At 36.7% G+C, this 20,677-nt stretch overlaps 2 protein-coding genes across 4 annotated transcripts in view; one reads left to right on the top strand and one right to left on the bottom strand.

Annotated features, from left to right (window-relative positions):
• Positions 1-897: 897 nt before the first annotated feature.
• Positions 898-20,677, bottom strand: part of LOC6034597 (LIM and SH3 domain protein Lasp) — a 101,265-nt gene continuing 81,485 nt past the window's right edge. For 2 of the 3 annotated variants that reach the window (XM_038264218.1, XM_038264219.1), the window contains 4 exons: positions 15,430-15,565; positions 10,444-11,472; positions 6,057-6,352; positions 898-2,270 (listed from right to left, as the gene is read on the bottom strand). In XM_038264218.1, the coding sequence (XP_038120146.1) occupies positions 2,091-2,270; positions 6,057-6,352; positions 10,444-11,472; positions 15,430-15,565 (1,641 nt within the window). In that variant the 3' untranslated portion in view covers positions 898-2,090. The remainder of the gene's footprint in view (positions 2,271-6,056; positions 6,353-10,443; positions 11,473-15,429; positions 15,566-20,677) is intronic. The other variant, XM_038264220.1, reaches the window with a different exon arrangement.
• On the top strand, positions 5,015-6,044 carry LOC6034599 (keratin-associated protein 16-1). Its single transcript, XM_001844841.2, has 3 exons — positions 5,015-5,258; positions 5,316-5,507; positions 5,564-6,044. Exons 1-3 carry the CDS (start codon positions 5,180-5,182, stop codon positions 6,034-6,036), a joined length of 744 nt encoding a protein of 247 aa, XP_001844893.2. The 5' UTR covers positions 5,015-5,179; the 3' UTR covers positions 6,037-6,044.

Here is a 20,677-nt window from a genome sequence, read left to right as displayed (position 1 = left end):
TAACCATCACGAGTTATCGCGATTCTTTTGAAAAAGTTTTGAAACAGTTTTTTTTATTCATAAAATTATTTTAATTAGGTCCTTTTCGGTACTGGGACCTGGTTAGGACCGAGTTGGCTTTTGTAATTACATTTTGACTTAAAGCTAAAAGTGATTACAGAGGATCTTGTGTGTAAATGTTAGTGTGAGGGGAGCCGATTACCCGCGGCCTACTCGGGGTTAGTATAGGGAAGGGATTGATGTTATAAGACATCGTCATTCGGGTCGGTCGCGGGTTGGACGGCCACGATTAACACAACCAACTTTTTCAAAACTTTTTTTTGTAAAATCGCGAAAATACGTGACAGTTACAAGCATTGACAATTGAGAAACGAATTTATAATGCCATTTTTGTATTTTTTTTTTCGATGAAAAATTCTTTTTTTTTTAATTTTGAGTACGCGTTCCTTTAAAATCAATTTTTTTTTGATCATCACCATTTTAGGATGCTAATTATTCAAAATCACGTAATTTTTCGAATGTTAAAAAAAAATGAAAGGGGTCGTACCAGCTCTCTGTCACAGGATATCGAAGCATGGACCTCGGATGCGTGATCAGGGACCAAAATTACCCCTTAGAACAAAGTTTCACACAATCGAAGAGGGATCGGGGCAATTGCTCTGTAATTTGGCAAAGAATAACCCATTCATAATTGTTATCTACACCGTAATACTTACCAATAGTCGGCTTCAAAGCTGCTTAAACACAATAACTCAAATAACAAGAGTTGTGGTTTTCGTTCTCGTGTTTTAGGCATCGCTAAATAGGATTGTGATGTGATCAAGATTGTTCTCAAACCCCCAGCGCCCGTCAAGGAATTTCTCTATCATTTCCAGCATTGAAACGGCACACACAAAGCCACACTTCCTTTTAAAAAGTTTGATTTTCGCTCTTTGTTGCAGCTGCTGTTGCTTTTTCTTAGTTAGCTACACATCACTATTTCCTTTATAGTGTTATAACATTGTTTAATTTTTCGTTTCTTACTCGCTGTAGATTTTTGTAACAGAAGAGTTGTAGCACTTGAAAATGTGTTGCTTTCATTGACTTGGGGGGTTCATTATTATAAATTAATTTGTTTTGTTTTTTTAGAAGGAGTATAATATTTACGTGTGTGTTTTGTTTTTTTTTAAATGTAAATGTACGTAGAAAAGTTGCACGTTGAACAGCTTACAATTTGTTCCGGCTTGTTATTAGTATATTTATATGTACCATTTTTTCAACTATCTATACTTTTGTTTATAAACACGTATTATTTTTGCTGCGAATGAATGACACGCGTAATGTACAAGTTATAACTGACAATTTTGGGGTTATTACTTAGGGAAAATAGTAACATCTATCACAGAACCTGCATCAACACACGAAAAATAACGGAAGCTCAATTTTTGTTCTAGTTTGGGGGCACTAATTTCGTTCATCAAATGTGATTTAGAAAAACGGGGTATTTCTTAACGCTACACTGTAAAAATTGCATCCAAATTGGGGGGAGTTCTTTCTCTTGAACAAAGGCACGATTCTACGTAGTCTCAATTGTTGTTGTCAGTTACACCAGTCAAATGATTTCTGTTTCAGATATTTCGCTAACACGCGTTGTACAACAAATACACATGGTTTACAGCTGCGAATGTGTTCAGTTCCGATAAATGCTACAAAATCAGGTTATTTACATTCAAAGATTTACGCGGAAAGAGGGGTTTTGTTCTTAAACGAGTTGTTATACTCCTAAATCAGCACCTTCTGCTGAATGACTTTCCTTTTATTATATTTTTAAAGAGGGTAATTGAATAACGTGTACATACCAAAATAATAACAAGAAAATAAAATTAAAAACATGTACTCCTTTTTCGAAATTTTCCACCGTTGTAGCTTTTACAGCAGTGGAAGTTGCATCTCGTATGTATAGTAATTTTAAATTAGCTCGCCCACTGTCTCTCTCTTTATACATTTAGACAAGAAAACTATAAATTGGTAATATGTTATTCTCTCGTATGGTCCTCGCCCAAAAAAGAAAGAAAGAAAGAAAAAACGGTTCCGTTGCGCACTCACCGAGTTTATATCTTGACCAGTTCGACGTAGTTTGCCGGCAGCATTCCGGTGAGGCCGGTCCGCTCGACGCGTCCGGTCATCCAGCCGGAGTCGATCGAGTTGACCTCGATGATGAGGTCGCCCTCGGTGAAGCCCACCTCGTCACTGTCCTGGGCCTCGTAGTCGTAGATTGCACGGTAGACGCGCTGCAATTTTTTGGAGGGGAGAAATAGAAGCGGAAAATGTGATTACGACATTGAAAACGGTTTTTTCTTGGATTTGGTTGTTGTGGGAAAAACAGGTAGATTATGAAAGCTTCGTTTGGGCGTTCGAGGTAAAGCGTACGGTTGCGCAGGGTGGTCACTCATTTTCAAATGGCATTCTTCCATAACGTTTTTTCAGAACTTGATTAAACTACAATTCTAGAGTTAAAAAAACCAAATTAATCAACCTATATGACGCCTTCCTCACATTTTACCAACTTGAATGATTTGATGCATGGGTTTGGACACAAATTTGATCTAGTTATTCTTAAGATCCGGAATAAAAAAGTACAGAAATATCACTTAAGGGTGCACAGCAACGAAGGAAGTTGTTGTCTTCTTATATCAAAATTGTCAAACTTATGGACCCAATCCTGCAACTATGGGATTGTAAAATTAATGAAACTTTGATGTAAATTACTTGGTGGACAGCACTTTAGGGGATGAATATAAAAATATTTCGTTAGTACCCGTAGTTTTGAAGATACTAAAATGTCTGTATCAAAAATCTGGGTGCAAAAGCACTGGTTGATGTGCACCGTTAAGTGGTCATAAATCGAGACAGGGTTGCCAGATTTTCAATGTTTTGAACTCGTTGGAAAGGTCTTTCGATAACCTAACCAACGACGTGCCGGATTATGGATCCGGACATCGTTTACATACATTTAAGTGAGATCCGACTTTAAAAAAAGTAATAAATTCACTTAACCCTCTACAACCTAACCCCGCCTTTAGACGGGCTTCGATCTAAAAAATCGTCAAAAATCAATTTTCCAACCGATTTTTGATCTTTAAAAAGCATTGGAAAGAAGAACTCTTAAAATTTTAGAAAATTTTAGTGCTGGAAGTTTGACTTGTTTTATGTGACTTTGCCAATGTTTTCAAAAATGTCATTTTTTCAGGGGTCAACTTTGGCTGTGTTTTTTACTAACATTTTCTATATTTTCAGTAAAAAGAAGTATGCAGTAATTTTTGTAGTGTCCCAGACTATGTCTCTTCGCATTTTTTTTGCAATTAAAATGATGATGGTGCCATTCTATAGCAGAAAATGTGAAAAACATACAAAAAATTGAAAAAGTGACTGTAAAAACGTGAAAAAATTAGATAGGCAAAATGTAATTATATTAGGTGGTAGAATAGGCCAAAAACTACCAAAAACAAACATAAACTAAACAAGATAAATGCAAATTAAAATACTAAAAATAAAACAAGAAAAACATAAAACAAGAGAAGTAAAGTTTTTCGTAGAACAAAAGCTGCTCAAAATGACTTCCTGGACACGGGAAAAATAAATATTTTTGAAAAAAAATTTGGGCAGTAGAGGGTTAAGTGATCATAACTTTAGACAGGGTTGCCAGATCTTCAACGTTTTGGACTCGGTGAAAAGGTATGTATAACATGATGGTATTTGAGTCGATTTCCTGATAAATACAAAAACACATATTTATACATAACTTAAAAAAAGGCAGAACTGTTTTCAAACTTGATTCGACAGATTTAATCTTATTGGAAAGTCACGAGGAAGGTGATCGGAATGTAAGTAGAATGCTAACGAACGAGCTCTGCGCGAATGAGAGAGGTGGAGAGAGTCAAATGACTGTGAGTGACTTTGCGTTGCGCTCATATGTTTGCGAGAACAGGGCAACAAAGTCGGACGGATGTAGTGAAAACGAAAGACGAGCACAGTCACAATGGAGCACTTCCATTCGAGCAGTTTTTGCTTTTTTCTACAATGTATTTCTTATGGAGCGAACTGTCAAAAACTGCTCGCCTGCGGGTGCTCCATATATGACGATTTTTTTTTCGTTTTATATCTTTGGAAATAATTATTGTGAGAAATTTAAAATTTGAGTTTCGGCGATTTTAAGAAATTGTTGAGAAGGAATTTTACAAATTTTAAATCTCTGAAAGTAGTGATCTACGACTGGAAAAATTTAAAATTAGTTATAGAATTGTTTCACGGTTTTTTTTACATAGAGGAATTCCAGCTCAAATAAGAAATTTTTCTGGTACTTTTGTACCCGACCCTCTCCGATTCCAATGAAACTTTTTAGACATGTTATCCTAGGCCTATATAAGCATTTTTTTTGTATATGGAGCCAATTAATGTCAAAAATGACATTTAAGAAGGGCTTAAGTTATTTAAATATTTTTGTATTTTGTAATTTAAAAATAACTGTAAATAAAAATAACTGTAACATCGTATCAAAAAGTGGTCAAACACAAACTTGCAGGAAAATGGAAAAGATTTTTGAAAAAAAAAAATACACTGAAACAAAAATAAACGCCACTTTTATGAGATTTTTCAGTTTTTAAGTTCAAATGTTAAATTTTAAGGTCATGTCACGATTCTTTTTGGTTCAAAATTTTTGAGGAAATAGTCTAAGATATTACAAAAGACTCACGAAAAATGCAGAATGGTATGTCTCTCCTAAAGAAAATTATTTACTAAAACTGTTTTTTTTAATGTGGTCAGACGTGAAAAAATTTCAAATCAATTCCCCTTATTTCCTCAGGAGGTAAAGCTTATGTATGGTAAAGCTTAAAGTTTTGCCAGTATTTCTTTTTTTTTGGTGAAACTCAGACTCCTCCAAAATCCCACCTCTAGTGACCACCCTGTCCCCCCTTACGGGTGGCGGGGTTCATCTCTTCTGGAAAACAACACACCAAAACGCGACACTGTGCCATATATAGGGGCGCGTGCTCTATCGGTGGCCCCACAAACGTGACATGTTACGCTGAACTGTGCGGAGTTGCGCGAAAATTTCCGGTATGCTGTATATAAACAAACCAGAATCGCTGAGCCGGCTTAGTCACTAGAGCAGTGGACGAGGCGCGATTGCAAAATTGCAATGAAGGCTTCATTGCTGGTGGTGGTCTCATCGCTGATCGCCGTTGCCAGCGGGTTCACGCTGGAATCGTTCCCATGTGGTAAGGGTTTTTGAGATAGGTTTGGCATTTTTTTTTATATTTTCAGAATTTTGGTAGGAATATGTAAACCGACGGAAATTTTAAGTGAGACGATACCGTGCTGTGAGCCTAGTTGCGACAACGACTGCTCCCAGGTGATCTGTCCCGAATATTCGATCTACAAGCCGTCCTGCGTGTGTCGCGCTGGATTCGTGCGGTATGAGGGTGAATGCATTCCGATAACGGCTTGCCCAGCGGTGGAACCAATACGTGAGTACAGAACAACAAATTGAAGTCGAATATGTCTGAACTTTCAAAATTTCCAGCTTCGTGCCCACCCTACGAGGAACTCCAGCCAACGCCGGCTTGTTGCGAGCCAACCTGTTCGGACGACTGTTCCAACTTTGTGTGCCGTCTGGCGTTAATCCACAAGCCGACGTGTGTTTGCGAGCGTGGCTACGTCCGGTACGATGGCCGCTGCATCAAGCCGGACCAGTGTCCAACCTGTGGCCCGTACGCCCGGTACAGCAACTGTACGCCCTGCTGTGAGTCAACGTGCGAGCTGGACTGCTCGTTGGTGCTCTGTTTGGCACCCTGCACCGGCCCTCCCACCTGTCTCTGCCAACCCGGATTCGTGAAGCACAACGGAGTGTGCATCAAGCAGGAGCTGTGTCCCCGGGGAGGAATCGGCAACCCGGTGGCACCACCGGACGGCGCGGTCGATTACGGCGCGCCCGATTGCAGCGAGTGCGAGGAGTGTGTTGAAGGATACGGAGATGTTCCCTACCAACTGAGCTAAGAATAAAATGAAAAACTCACCACTTTGCCCATTGGTTTCGCGGCTGGAGTAGATGTTGGGGCACCGTACTGCTGGGGTGGCTGAATGTACTGTGAGGCCTGTTGTTGCTGTTGTTGTTGCTGCTGCTGCTGTTGTTGTTGTAGAAGTTGCGTTTGTCGCTGTTGTTGTTGTTGCTGCTGGTACAGCTGTTGCTGGTGATGTTGATGCTGCAGGGCTTGCTGCTGTTGTTGTGCGGATTCCGCAATCGAACCGTAAAATCCGTTTACCGGATCGATATCGTTGATTGAACCTACCCGTCGGTTGTTGTTGGCGTTCACTGCAACGAAATAGAAGTTAACATTAATTTTGAATAAAGAAAATTGTCTGGAGAAGTCAAATGGAAGCATCCGTTTTAAGCAAACCTGTGTTAACTTCAACGGAACACAAAAGCGTTCCTTTATTTTAAAAGATTTTGTTAAATATTATGCGGAGTGTTCCGATCATCACAAATATTAAAGCTATTGAATTAGTCTACTCTTGTATAAGTTTCGGTGACCAGCAGGTGAAGACCCGTCAATTAATAAAGAATTTGGCGAGCAATGCACTACTGTGAGCATTCAATCGCTGGCTGGTTTTGTTTTTATCAGCACAGAGTAAATGATCGGTTCCTACTGAATTACAACTGCTTTTCTCTACCAAAAATAACAGAATCGAAAAATAATACTTATGATACAAGGGCTGAAGAGTTATACTTTTCAGCACTAAAATGCGTGCTGAAATGTTGAACTTTGCAGCACTTGTATCGTAAGCATTACTTTTCAATATTGATTTGAACGGTAAATTGACTAAAAACATGGACATTTAATTACAAAAAAAAAGCTGTATGCAACTCTTTGCAAAATAGTAGTTTATGCAACGTCGAACGAACAGTGCTGAAAAATCAAGTTTTGTAACGAGTTCCATACAACTTTATTTTTGCAGCACCGAAAAACACCCTTTGAGTGGAATTATAAGTCAAATGTTCATGTGTTTTGTCAATCATCCGTTTAAATCAAAAAAATGTTGAAAAGTATTACTTTTCGAAACATTGCTCATTTTCCTGGTGGTGCTCTGGTGCATCACTTCAAATTCAACTTTTTTGCATCGATTCGATGTTTTTGGGTCAAAGTAAAGTTTTTTTTCAGCATTATTGCACTTTTTTTTTAAATATTCATATTTTCATTATTTGCGATATGGATATCAAACTACTCAAAATTGTGCATAGATTTGCACTGCATTAGAGTTTTTAATGTAAAATGCTAAAATTTTCACAAGGTGCCATATTTTATACGGCAATTTATGCAAATGTCAATATTTTTAAAAGATACGGTATTTCGAGGAAGCTTGAAAATTTTACACTAAATAATTTAATTTAAAATATTTACAAAACTTATTTGTTTGTGTTTATTGGTAAACATTCTTCAAATTAAGAATTTGAGTATTTTCGAAAATAGGATATTCGGTCCAGAATATTATCCGTAGTTTTTCACACAAAAATATACTCCGTTGTTGATTGTTGATCTTTCAGCTCAAATATGACCTCAACAAAGATCTAAAGCAATCTGGAAACATGTAATCCAAGATGGCAGCCAATATGGCGATGTTAGAAGATTGAAAATAATCATTTTAATTAAATAATAATTCCAGAAAATCAACTACTACTAGATCGCTAAACTAAAATTTGACGTTAATTTTTTTTAATAAAAATTAAAAATTTAATAAAAGACCTTCGGATGATCAAAACATCGGATAATCAAGGCTTCGAATAAAAGAGTCTGGGCTGTATAGCATTTGAGCATTTTTGCCTTCCTAACCTTACTGAAGATAGGCTATAAAATCACTATAAAAATGAACTTCTTAATTCCACCTCCTAGACCCACCTTCACATATACCTATCGACTCAGAATCAAATTCTGAACAAATGTCTGTGCGTGTGTCTTGATGTGAGTCCGTGCACCGAAAAATATGCACACTATTATCTCCAGACTGGCTGAACCGATTTGGACCGTTCTGGTCTCATTTGGTCCATCTTGGGGTCCCACAAGACCCTAGTTAATATTTTGAAGTTTTGTAAAGTACTTCAAAAGTTATGCTAAAAAAAACTATTTTAACAAAAGTCCGGAAGATTGTAAAAAGGGTGGTTTTTGTAAGAAAATCCGTCATGTTATACATTTTTAGAATGGGTTTTAAAAACCCTTTCTAACGTTCCAAAACATTGAAGATCTGACAACTCTATCAAAAGTTATAAGCATTTAAGTGTTATTTATACACAAATCAGAGATATTTCAGATATTTTGATGAAAATATTGTCCGGATATATTGTCACGGCTCATCGTTGGTGGGTAATCGTAAGACCTCTCCAACACCCTGAAGGTTGAAGATCTAAAAACCCTATGAAATTACAAATATAACTATATCAATGTGAGGAAGGCTTCAACCACCTTGGGGTGGATTAAGTAACGATTTACTTTTAACATTCCAACGCCCAAGGCTCCAAAAAAGTTGTAACGGTAACTTCAACTCAATGATTCTCGGGCATAACTCAACCAATAAAGATGATTCTTCTTTCCAGTGATTTGTTAGGATGTCTAGATGATTCTAAAACTTTGCAGAGCTTAATTTGATCAAATCTGTAATTTTTGCGAACAAAAACATCGTTCCAACTTTTTTTTCGCATGTAAAAAAAAAATTCGCCAAAAATTCCGCGGAGGTAGTCGTTTTAAAAAAGGTGGAACGATGTTTTTGGTCGCAAAAATTACAGATTTGATCAAATTAAGTTCTGCAAAGTTCTAGAATCATCTAGACATTCTTACAAATCACTGGAAACATGAATCGTCCCAATTGGTTGAGTAATTCCCAAGAACCAGCGAGTTGAAGATACCGTTCCACCTTTTTTGGGAGGCTTGGGCGTCCGTGTAAGTTGGACATGCGTTGGGCGTTCAAGTGTTAAACTTGCAACATTTAGAAAGAAAACAATAAAACGATTTGCTTTTAAACTTGCAACATTTAGAAAGAAAATAATAAAAACATTTTCATTTTGAGAAGATTTTGATTGAACAACTTCATTTAAAAAAATTAACGTTTTAATGAATTTTCGACGGCCGATAAAATTATCGTATTTCAAGAAAGATAGAAGTATCGTTATCGAATCGAGTAGCATTTTTCTCTTATGCTTTCGATAAATTGAAAGCTAAATAATCGATTGCAAGATTTTTTTCGAGGAATTTCGAGTTCGATTACAGTCAAGACTCGATTAACCAAAGGTTTGTATGGGACTTCGGATAATCGAATCACAAACAAAATATATTTATTTCCCTATTTTAATTTTTTTTGCATTCAATATCAAATTCGAATTCAGCGACACCATTTTAGTCAGATTTTAAAGGTTAATTGCAAGCTTCCCTGCACCGTGCGGTACACGCGGTTCACTTGTACCTCGGTTTTGCTTTGCGCCTGCTTTGTTCGGTTTACACCCGTACCCGACTCTCTCGAGCCAAGGGTATTTTGGTTCAACGTACCAGCGCACCACGACAATCTCGGCTCGTCGCCTCGGTTGTGTGTCTGACACTCACCCGAGGCATGAACCCAGCGTATGAACCAAGGTGCTTCACTCGGTACGAGCCGAGGTACGTGCCGTGGTACGTGCCGTGGTATTGAACCCGGTTTGTACCGCCAGCGCGTACCACGGCACGTACCTCGGCTCGTACCGAGTGAAGCACCTTGGTTCATACGCTGGGTTCATGCCTCGGGTGAGTGCCAGACTCACAACCGAGGCGACGAGCCGAGATTGTCGTGGTGCGCTGGTACGATGAACCAAAATACCAACACACAATGGGTTCAGGCTCGTACCGAAGCTAGAAAACCAAACCCGCGGTGTGCGTTGGCACTGGCGCATGAGAATTTTGCGCACTTCGGTTTGGTGCAGCGCGCATAATATTGCAAGACAACAAGCAAGAGAGCAACTCTCTCTCCTTCAAATTTCTTTCGTTTACTCTTCAGGCATCCGTTGCCTAGTGCAGAGCAAAGGAAACATAACAAATCTAAAGGACAGAGAGTTGTAACGTTGCTAACTGTCTTGCTCCGAGATCCAATGTGTTTCGGAAATAAAGAGCTACTCTGCATATCCCAGGTTACTAATGGTGCAGAAAAAATATGAGAACAGAAAAAATGAGACGAGATTCTGCCAGAGGTTGAACATTGCAAAAATTACGATACAACAAAATAACACAAGTGCAAACATTTATGCAAGTTTGTGCTTAACATCCAACTCAAGATCTGATCTAACATACATAAAGGGCAGATTATTATTACGACAAGCCTAATGCTCAACAACATCGAACGTAACACAACAAAAAAGTGTGTGTGTTTGGGATGAGGTTCTCTACTTACAGTTTCCGGAGCTAAAGATGAGCGTCTGGCTCTGCCGGTTCGGCTGAGGAATATTTCGCGGCCCGTCCGTCAACGGATCGTAGTCGGCGATCTTACCAATCCCACCGGCGCCGCCACCGCCGTTGCTGACATTGCCATTGTTGTATTGATACTGCTGCTGCTGTTGTGCGTATTGTTGCTGACCGTTGTAGCGTTGTTGTTGCTGTTGTTGTTGTTGTTGGGGATGTCCATAGCCGCCGTCACCTTGCTGGTGATGCTGGGCATGGCCGTGGTGCTGTTGCTGGGCGTGGTGATAGGCGGCTGATCCGTTGCTTCGTTGCTCGCCCCCTCCGCCTCCACCCGGTTGTTGCTGTTGCTGCTGCTGTTGGTGCTGATGGTAGTGACTGTTGTAGTTGTTGTTGTTGTTGACCATGGCGGCGTTCGGGTTCGGTCTGGCGTAGTTATCGTACGGGTCGTAGTACTTCTGGTTGTTACCGAGTCCGGAGGGCGTGGCCGAGTTTTGCAGGACCGTTTGGCGCACGTTGTCGCTGGCGTGGGTGCTGCTATTGCTGCTGCTGTTGCTGTTGTGATGGTAGTGGTTCGGCGGCGGAGGTTGCTGATAGGTCTGGGGAGGAGCTCCGGCAGGGTAGGCCGACTTGCTGTAGTTGTTGTTGGCAACTTGTTGTTGGTACGCCATCTGCTGCTGGTGCTGTGATGCCTGGTAGTTGTTCTGTTGCTGCTGGTTCAAACTGCTCAGATTGTGCTTGGTCAGCGTCGAGGTCGGCGTAATTTGGGCCTGCTGGGACACGGCCGCCGTCGGATTGGCGGACGCAGCGCCGCCGTTAGGGCCCATCAGCGAGGACAACGAAGACGACGAACCCGTCATGGAAGCTTGCAGTTGTTGCTGTGCTAGGGAGTGTTGTTGTTGTTGTTGTTGCTGGTGGTGTGATGCGGGTGCTACCACCGGTGGCGGGGGAGGGGGTTGATAGTGCGGCAACGATTCGGCGGCCAACTGCTCGGAAAAGTATTCCGATTCCAGCTCGTTGTTGTCTGCGTGGCGCGTGACAGGGTTGTTGCAAAGGGTTGATGCGGTGATGTGATGTGGTTAATGGTTTTGGTAACGACAACGTGGGTGTGTTTGTGATGCAATATGAAAAGAAGCAAAAGAAAAAAAAGCGTATCATAATACAATAGGTGTTAGAGGTACAACCAAACTAAAGACAAAGGGCCCAAGGGGGGACAAAACGGTAGCATGAGGTGGGACAGGTTTGGACAAACATAAAGACATGGAACCATCACGATGAACTTGTGCTAAACACTAGCAGAACTTGGATCTAATTGTATTTACAGCTAGCAAAGGTCGAATCTCAACATTCCCAACAGAAAATCAATCGAATCAATTAACACTCCACAGAAACACTTTCCCTCTTTCCAGTGATGTTGAAAGTTGCAGTTTCCCCGTCTATGTCCCACCCCGAAAACCGATTAGTCTGCATCGGAAATGAGATCATGTCGGCAGTGTACACAGCAAATTCTGATGTTCGTTTTCAGTTAATATTTACTGAAAACTGCACTACTGAAATTTTCAGTTAGTTTTTCGCTGATCTCCAGTTAAAATTTGTATGGAGCTGTCAAATTTTGCTGAAATTTCAGCAAGTTTTCATTTACTGAAAATTTCAGTAGTGCAGATTTCAGTAAATTTAACTGAATTCAGTAATGAGAAATTGGTGTGTAAGGAAATCGAAAATTTGCCATCAATTTGCTGCTAGTTTAACATTCTTTCCACGCCATCGTCGACGCTCGTTGCAGCCGTTTGCAAACTCATTGTAATTCATCCGGTTAAGAAGGTTACTTTCTTCGGTACACTCTCTTTATGTGTGTCGACTAAGAGTTTGGAGTACAAAAGCCAGTTTTCACCAGTTTTTTTTTGCGCGCTGCGCTACTAAAAGTGCCATATCGTGGAAATAACAATGCTTCTCGACGTGGAGAGGAAGTTCGTTGCGCTGGTTTTTTTGAGAGAAGGTATATTTTTCGTTGTTTTTGTTGCTCCTGAATGGGTTTGGACTAGCAAAGAGTGCCAAAAAAGAGACAAGCCAAATTGAGGTTTATGGGCTTTCTTTGAGCCACCCGCGTGTGTACGGTTTCTCGTGATGAGTGCGATTCTTTTGTTTTAGAGGGTTCATGGTGTGAGACGTACTATGTTTGAAATGTAAAACATTATTCTAGCACGAATCCACAAGTTATAGAACATAATAACCGAATTAAAAGACCAACTTTTACATGCAATTTGTTTTATTAAGCCTTTAAATAATACTGAAAAATATTTTCAAATTTTAGTTTAAATTAATCCCGAAACTAAAATTTAATAAAAACTTTTTCAGGCGTTAAGCATTCTTCAAAGATTTAAAGATCGATTTGGTGTCTTCGGCAAAGTTGTAGGACATTTCAGAAAAAAGTTACACCGAAAAAAAAATAACTTTTATGACTAAAAGTTGAGTTCTCAAAATACTTATTTTTTGATTTTCCATTTTTTCAAATTTCGTGCGCCATCGTTCGTGATGGTTGCAAATTGTGTTTTTAGTAAAATATGGAAAATCTGCACAAAAACAATATTTAAGAAATATTTTATAAAGCAAAATCAAATTTACAATTGAAAAGTACTCCACATTTTAATTGATAAAATGTACCAATTTCGAGTTATAGCTTCTTTAAGGTATACTTTTTTTGATGTTTTAGGTTTATTGAATTTCAAAAATAATTCTTGAACTTTTTCTTCCTAAAAAAAAAATTTTTTAAAAGCTGAGAAAATTTCCTGCAATTTTTAAACTTTTTCTAACTTTTAAAATCTGGCAATAAGTTACTGAGAAACAGCCTCATTAAGAAATTCAATTGGTCTGATTTCCTTATTATTTTTATATTGTCTTGAATATGAAATACGGACAATCTATTTTTAGACCTTTACAAAAGTATATCATCCAAATTAAAATATAAAAATTGAAAAATCGCAAAAAAATTGCAAAATCGTAGAGAACTACTCAATTTGTAAAAACTATAAAAGCATAAAATTGACAAAATTGACAAAAATTACAATATTTCCAAAATTGCCAAAATTGTCAAAATTGCCACCATTAACACAAGTGACAAAATTGACAAAATTGCCAAAATTGCAAGAATAACCAAAATTGTCAAAATTGTCAAAATTGTCAAAATTGTCAAAATTGTCAAAATTGTCAAAATTGTCAAAATTGTCAAAATTGTCAAAATTGTCAAAATTGTCAAAATAGTCAAAATAGTCAAAATTGACAAATCGACAAAATTGAAAATATTGACAAAATTGACAAAATTGACAAAATTGACAAAATTGACAAAATTGTCAAAATTGACAAAATTGACAAAATTGACAAAATTGACAAAATTGACAAAATTGACAAAATTGACAAAATTGACAAAATTGACAAAATTGACAAAATTGACAAAATTGACAAAATTGACAAAATTGACAAAATTGACAAAATTGACAAAATGACAAAATTGACAAAATTGCAAAAATTGCAAAAATTGCAAAAATTGCAAAAATTGACAAAATTGACGAAATTGACAAAATTGAAAAAAAAAGCCAAAAGTGACAAAATTGATAAAATTGACAAAATTGACAAAAGTAACGAAATTGTGAAAAATGACAAAATTGACACAAATGACAAAATTGACAAAATTGACAAAATTGACAAAATTGACAAAATTGACAAAATTGACAAAATTGACAAAATTGATAAAATTCATCGACAAAATTAGTCGACAAAATTGACAAAAAATAAAAAAAAATAACAAAAATTTACATAAATTGACAAAAATTGACAAAAATTTACAAAAATTGACGAAAAAATGACAAAAATTGACAAAAATTGACAAAATTGACAAAAAATTACAAAAACTGTCAAAAATTGTCAAAAAATGACAAAACTGAAAATTGATAAAATTGACAAAATTGACAATTGTTTATATTTTTAAATTCTTTTTTTCCAATAAAAAAATTAAGGTTCAGTCTTCCTCATTTTTTTTTTTCATCAGAAAAAATATAGCTATCATTTCCGTCAGAGGATGTTCAAAACTTAACTAAGAATATTCAAGATAATCGCTGCTTTGAAAAGCGATCCAAAGTCTTCGTTAGTAAGTTCAACTACCGCTGTTCGACAAGAGGGGGTTATATAACAGAATGGGGAACGCAAAAAATAACCCTGGAACCCATTGTTAACGTCGACGTCGTCTTTTTCGGGGGAGGGAGGGCGGACCCATGAATTTTTCGCGTGAGAAACAATCGAAATTGGTACACACGCGGCGGCCAAACTTAAGTCGGTGTTTTTTCGCGTTTATCTAAACAAGTGCTCACTTTTTTATATTATGCCTTATTTCCGGAGATTCTTTGCCGATATACAGCAAGAGGTGTCATTGTTCGGGAGAAGCGATTATATTATGTATTTTTTTTTGTTCGGCTGGGTTAGGATTGGCCCAAAACTAAGCTTGGAGGTATATTTAGAGGCAATCGGGGAAATGTATCACATCTCGGTCTTGGTAGAGATGTTTTTGGGTTTGAGGGGAAGTGATAAAGCTTTAAATTGCGTCTGTAAAAAGTGGATGGAAATAATTATTATATTTTACTTTTATGAGTACTCATAATTATTGATTTAAATCATTACAAACGTAGTATCGCAATGACAAGCTTACTTAGAGTTTTCTTCATAATTTCAAAAATATATATGATACTTTTTTGTTTTGTTTTCTTAAATACCGTTATAAAATGTTAAATATGATTTAAAAATAAACAATAATTGATTCATATTTGTCCAAAATTATTTAATTTTCTACACCTTTGTCTTGTGTTGTCTCTCTGCACAAGTTAAAACCTGAAACCATGGTACACCTCAACCCCAAGTACCTCGCCGTTTGCCCCACCCTTATTCCGCGCCCATCCCTCAAACCCGGCAAGGCAAAAGTTGCAAACTCACTCACCTTTACTATCGATAATTTCTGTACATTCTCTTTGTCTTTCCATGGCAGCTTTCTTCTGTAAGTCACCGTGGTAGGCAACGTTGGAGATGTTTTTCGTGTTTTGCTTGATTCGCAGCGTTTCGGGATCGTCGGCGACCTTGATTCGATTCATGAAGTTGGAGTTGGAGTCCGGAGTAGGGTGGTAACAAGAGCAGCACATCCGCCATGTTCCAGATCATCGCCGTCGTCGTCGTCGATGTGCCCAAGCCGGAGTTTTGGGGTGTTTCGAGTTCCGCCACGATTGGTGAATTGTTTGTTTGTTTGTTTCGTTGGTTTGGTTTGTTGATGGTTGTTGATGAAACGTGCCCGTCGAGCATTTCATGCGCAGATGATGATCATCAACGGTTGGCCCGGCGCAACAGGAAAAGTTGGTTGCAGAAGAGGAAAACGCATGCGGGGAAAAAAAGAAGAAAAAGAAACGAAACTTGAATTAAAGAGTTTCGTGGTGTATTAATTGAATTGAAGTTTAGCGCGCACACGAAGGAGGAAAGTGTTGTTGTTTTCGTTATACTGCTCTTCACTGCCCAAATAGAAATGTTTCACCACCCGGAAAAGTGAAACGGCCACGGCGTGGCGGAATGTTTTGATTTATTGTGTGAATTGCGCCAGACCTTAAATCAACGCGTGCCAGCGAGCGAGACTGACGACCCATTAAATGTTAATTGTTCGGAAAACTTTTTCAAGAATGTTGGGGGAAAGTTTTGTAAAATGTCAATCGAACTTAGATAAAATTGAAAAAAAAAACACTCATCAATTCAATTTAACTTTGAAGAACGCTAAACGTGCACCTCCACTGATGGGGTAACCTTTCCGGTGACCCACATTGGTCTCACGCGCCCCGTGATGATGATATATATTTTCCCGCCAAAAGAGCAAACAAAAGATTTGTTTTCTTTTGGCCCCAAGGGCCGATATCTGGGCGGCTCTGCAAAAAAGCTCTCCTCTCAACGGTGCGGCGTGCTTCGCCCCAAGGGCCGCGACGGAAAAGCTCGTGCCAAATGCTCTCTTTTAGCCGTCGTTGGTTTTCGTGGACCATACGGCACTCTGTTTTTTTCCTTTCATGCCATTTCTTGCATGCGGTGCCGGTGACCTTTTCTTTGTTTATTTATGTGCCGCGATCGCAAAGTTGGCGGATTTTTCTCTTTGTGTCATGTACAGCGAACGTCATGAGGGATACGGGCTTTTTGAGGTGAAATGCCGCTATAAAAGAGTTTGACAATTTGGGGAAACTGCTTCAGTACACTTATCAACTTTTTGCAGCGGTGGAGCGATAAGATAGTGATCAGTCTATTTTTGGGCTATTACTAGGCTTAGTGATTTTTCACGCTCGAAAATTGCAAATTTCACGGGGACCTCAATTTCAAAACACCAAATTTCACGCAAATTTCGCGGAACTTGAAAATGTTAAAATAACTCTGAAAATCCTATGTTTAAATCACAGAAACTACTTTTTATGCTTCATTATGTATTATTATGTAAAAAAAATCTTTACTAAATTTGAATGCGACAAAAAAATTCTTCCAATTTTCAATAAAAATCCTCCTGGTTATTGGATGGGCTCTATATATATTTTGAAACAAAATGTAGGGCACGCGTATTCTCATTTACTGAACTTCTCTTTTAATATTCGACTAACAAAGCTCTAATTTTTTCGCTAATTTGCATCTGTTATATCATTTTACATTTTATTGAATTTCATATCAAAGCTAGATTTGTCCAGTCAAAATGAGTAAAATAAATTGAATTTTCTGCGTCATTTAGCCCATTAAACATATTTTTAAGGGTTTTAGCTCATTTGTCAAAAACTAAATTTATAAACATTTTGCAAAAATAATACAATTTTTAACAAAATCGAAATTGTTATTCTGAATGAGAAGAGAAAACAAAAAAGGAGTATTTTTTAACTTTCAAGGGAATCATCCACCCAAATAAACAAATATCGTTAAAATTTAACAGGCCCAAAAAAAATTGTTATATTTTTAAAATATGATTCCAAAGATAAAAATATACTCTTAATTTTATTTTGAATAAAGCAAAGCTTGATTCTTTTAATTTCTTTCAAAACTATACCTTTCAATTAAAATAGCACTAAAAAATTTAACACAGCGAATGAAAATATTACTAAATTTTGTTAGTTTCTAAAAAACTCAAAAATCTCAACATTTCTTCAAATGGTTCATATCAACTTGACACACATATATAATCAAGCTTTTTAATTGAAAACTAATAAAATTTCTTTTCTTTTTGGAAAAAATATTTATTAAGTTGTTAGGCTGGTACAAATTTTATTAAAAGTTTTTGTCCCCCCCCCCTTCCCCCTCCCTTCGAAGTTGGCCCGAAAAATCAGGGGACACAAACAATATTTTTTCGAAAAACTTAAAAAATTCAATGAATTTAAAATTCATTCCCTTGCGTTTTTCATTCCATTTTTAGAATGTTTGGGATCATTAAAGAATGTTTGCGTTGATTTAAAAATCTTTCGAATTTTTGAAAATTTTCGATGTTTGTTATCGCAAAATGTTTATTTTTTGCTAAAATTTATGTTTTCGTCAAATCTTACATTTTTGGAAAACTAATGATTGCAAAACTACTGAACTAGTGTAAAATGCATTTTAGAACACTTTTTCCATGCAAATGTTGAAACTATGGCTTGTTATTTCAATATTTATATTTTTTTATTTTTTTTTGTTCAATGATTCGAGAAAATTGATAAATTTCACGAATTTCACGCCGTCTACGAAACCGTCAAAAGTCATTAACCCTATATTAGTAATAAAACCAGGGTATTCACTCGCTAAATTCTTCAGTAGTTCATAACATTATTTTTATTCCTTTTTAAGTTTGATAAGGCCGTTGCAAATATTTTTCAAAGTTTATGTCGCCCCCCCCCCTTCAAAATTGGTCCGAAAAATCAGGGGGCAAAAAAATTTTTTTTTCAGAAAACTTCAAAATTTTTATGAAAATAGAAGTTAAATCATCTGAAAACAATCTAACATGCATTTTAATGCATTAATAATCATATTTAGCATGTTTGGGTTGGATTAAAAATATTTTGATTTTACAGTCGACTCTCTGGCTGTCGATCTTCTCGATATCAATAATTCTCCATCTATCAATGAATTCTTCAGTCCCTTCAATCTGCATACTTCAATTATCTTCATTCCTCGATATTTTCCCTTACTTGAAGGATCTCTTCCTCGACGGTCCCTTGGATTCTGTTTGCTTTAAAAATCTCTTCCGGTTGTCAATAATTTCAGTTTCTCATGGCTTGCATAGACATTTTTCTTGGCTAAACGAAGCTTTGAAGGGTGTTTGACATTAGTTTGTTTTTGTTTGATGGACGTTGCCATGATTCTCTCCCATAGCTGGTTAGCAAGAAAAAACAAATTTCAATCGAGTCTTCATTTTGCATCGTTCTGTAAACTGATGATTCTCTTCCTCGACGGTCCCTTGGATATTGACAACCAGAGAGTCGACTGTTTATGAAATTCCAATGAACAGCACCGCTAAAACTTTTTTTTTGCAAAAAAATAAAATTTTCGTCATACTTAGATATTTAGGAAACAAATGATTGCAAAACAACTGGACAGGTGTTTAATGCATTTTAAAACACTTTTTTCATTCAAATGTTGAAACCATGGCTCGTAAATTCAATTTTTAAACTTTTTTATTTTTTTGCCCCCTTGACTCTTGTCAGAGGCGAGGGACATAAACTTCAAAAAATATTTGCAACGGCCTAAGTTATTTCATGAAAAATCGTTACTTTTTCACATAAACATAAAATTTCACGGGATTTCGCGGAAAAAGCCAAATTTCGCGGATTTCACGCTGTCCGCGAAATCGTGAAATTTCACTAACCCTAGCTATGCTACTTGACATTTCGATTCAATTATTTTTTTTTAAATTGGCTAAAAATTTTAAACTAATTTTTACAACATTGTCAGACATTCCATGCAAATATGATTTTTAAATTATTAGAACTCTTTTATTTAGAACGGTTCTTCTGATCACTCTGGTGTCTTCGGCAAAGTTGTAGATCTTTTGATTAAAACTACTAGACTTTTAAAATAATTTTGACTTTGTTTTGTTATTTTCCCTTACTTGCTAGTGTTAAAAGACCTTTCTATTACAAAGTTAATAGAAAAATCTTCATTAACCCTGTACTGCCCATTTTTTCGAAATTATTTTTTCTCCCGTGTTCAGGAGATCATTTTGAGCAACTTTTGTTCTTCAAAAAAATTCACTTCTCTTGTTTTACATTTTTCTTGTTTCTTTTTTAGTATTTTAATTCGCATTTATCATGTCTAAAGTTTCCAATTACAATAGGACCTCAAAAAAAATAAAAAATAAATTAAAAAAACTCCAGATGTTTAGTTTATGTTTGTTTCTGATAGTATTAGGTTACTCTACCACCTCTTACCATTACCTTTTGCCTATCCAATTTTTTCATGTTTGTACAGCTACTTATTTAATTTTTTGCTTGTTTTTCACATTTTCTACTCTAAACAATATCATTACCATTTAAATTGTAAAAAATGCTTAGAGGCATTGTCTGGTACACTATTAAATTACTGCATACTTATTTTCACATAATAGTTAGAAACAAAGCCAAAGTTGACCCCAGAAAAAATGTCATTTTTTAAAACATTGTCAAAGTCACATAAAAAAGTCAAATTTCCAACATTATATATTTTTTTAATTTAAAGAATTCTTTTTTCTCTTGGTTAAAAAATCTTTTTGGCGAATTTTTAGATCAAAGCCCGTCTAAAGGCGGGGTTGGGTTGTAGAGGGTTAACCTCAAAGTCGTAATTACTTCAAAAATTACATACCACGAACCTTTTTTGCTCTTAACCATATAAAAAATATGTTGATATACTAAATATAAATCAAAATTAATAAAAATTATTGATTTTGCATGCCAATTGCTGTATTAAAAGCTATGATTGTTTTGAAACATAAACATGACGGCAGTAGCTGAAAAAGTGATGTAAATGATAAAATTGAGATTTTATAAGGAATAGTGCGTCCATCCCGGGAAATCCCGGGACAAAATTCCCGGGATTTTTCCAAAACCGGGAATTCCCGAATCCCGGGATTTTATATAATTTGTCCCGGAAATTCCCGAAATTAAAAAAAAACAAATTTCTGGAAATTCAGATTTTATTGTGGAAATAGATCAACAGTTGAATACCTCAAAATCGATAATCAT

This window comes from Culex quinquefasciatus, chromosome 3 (assembly GCF_015732765.1).
Source record: "Culex quinquefasciatus strain JHB chromosome 3, VPISU_Cqui_1.0_pri_paternal, whole genome shotgun sequence".
Taxonomy (NCBI): Eukaryota; Metazoa; Arthropoda; class Insecta; order Diptera; family Culicidae; genus Culex; species Culex quinquefasciatus.
The sequence above is the reverse complement of the archived record's forward strand: the minus strand, read 5'-3'. Positions and strand labels throughout refer to the sequence as shown.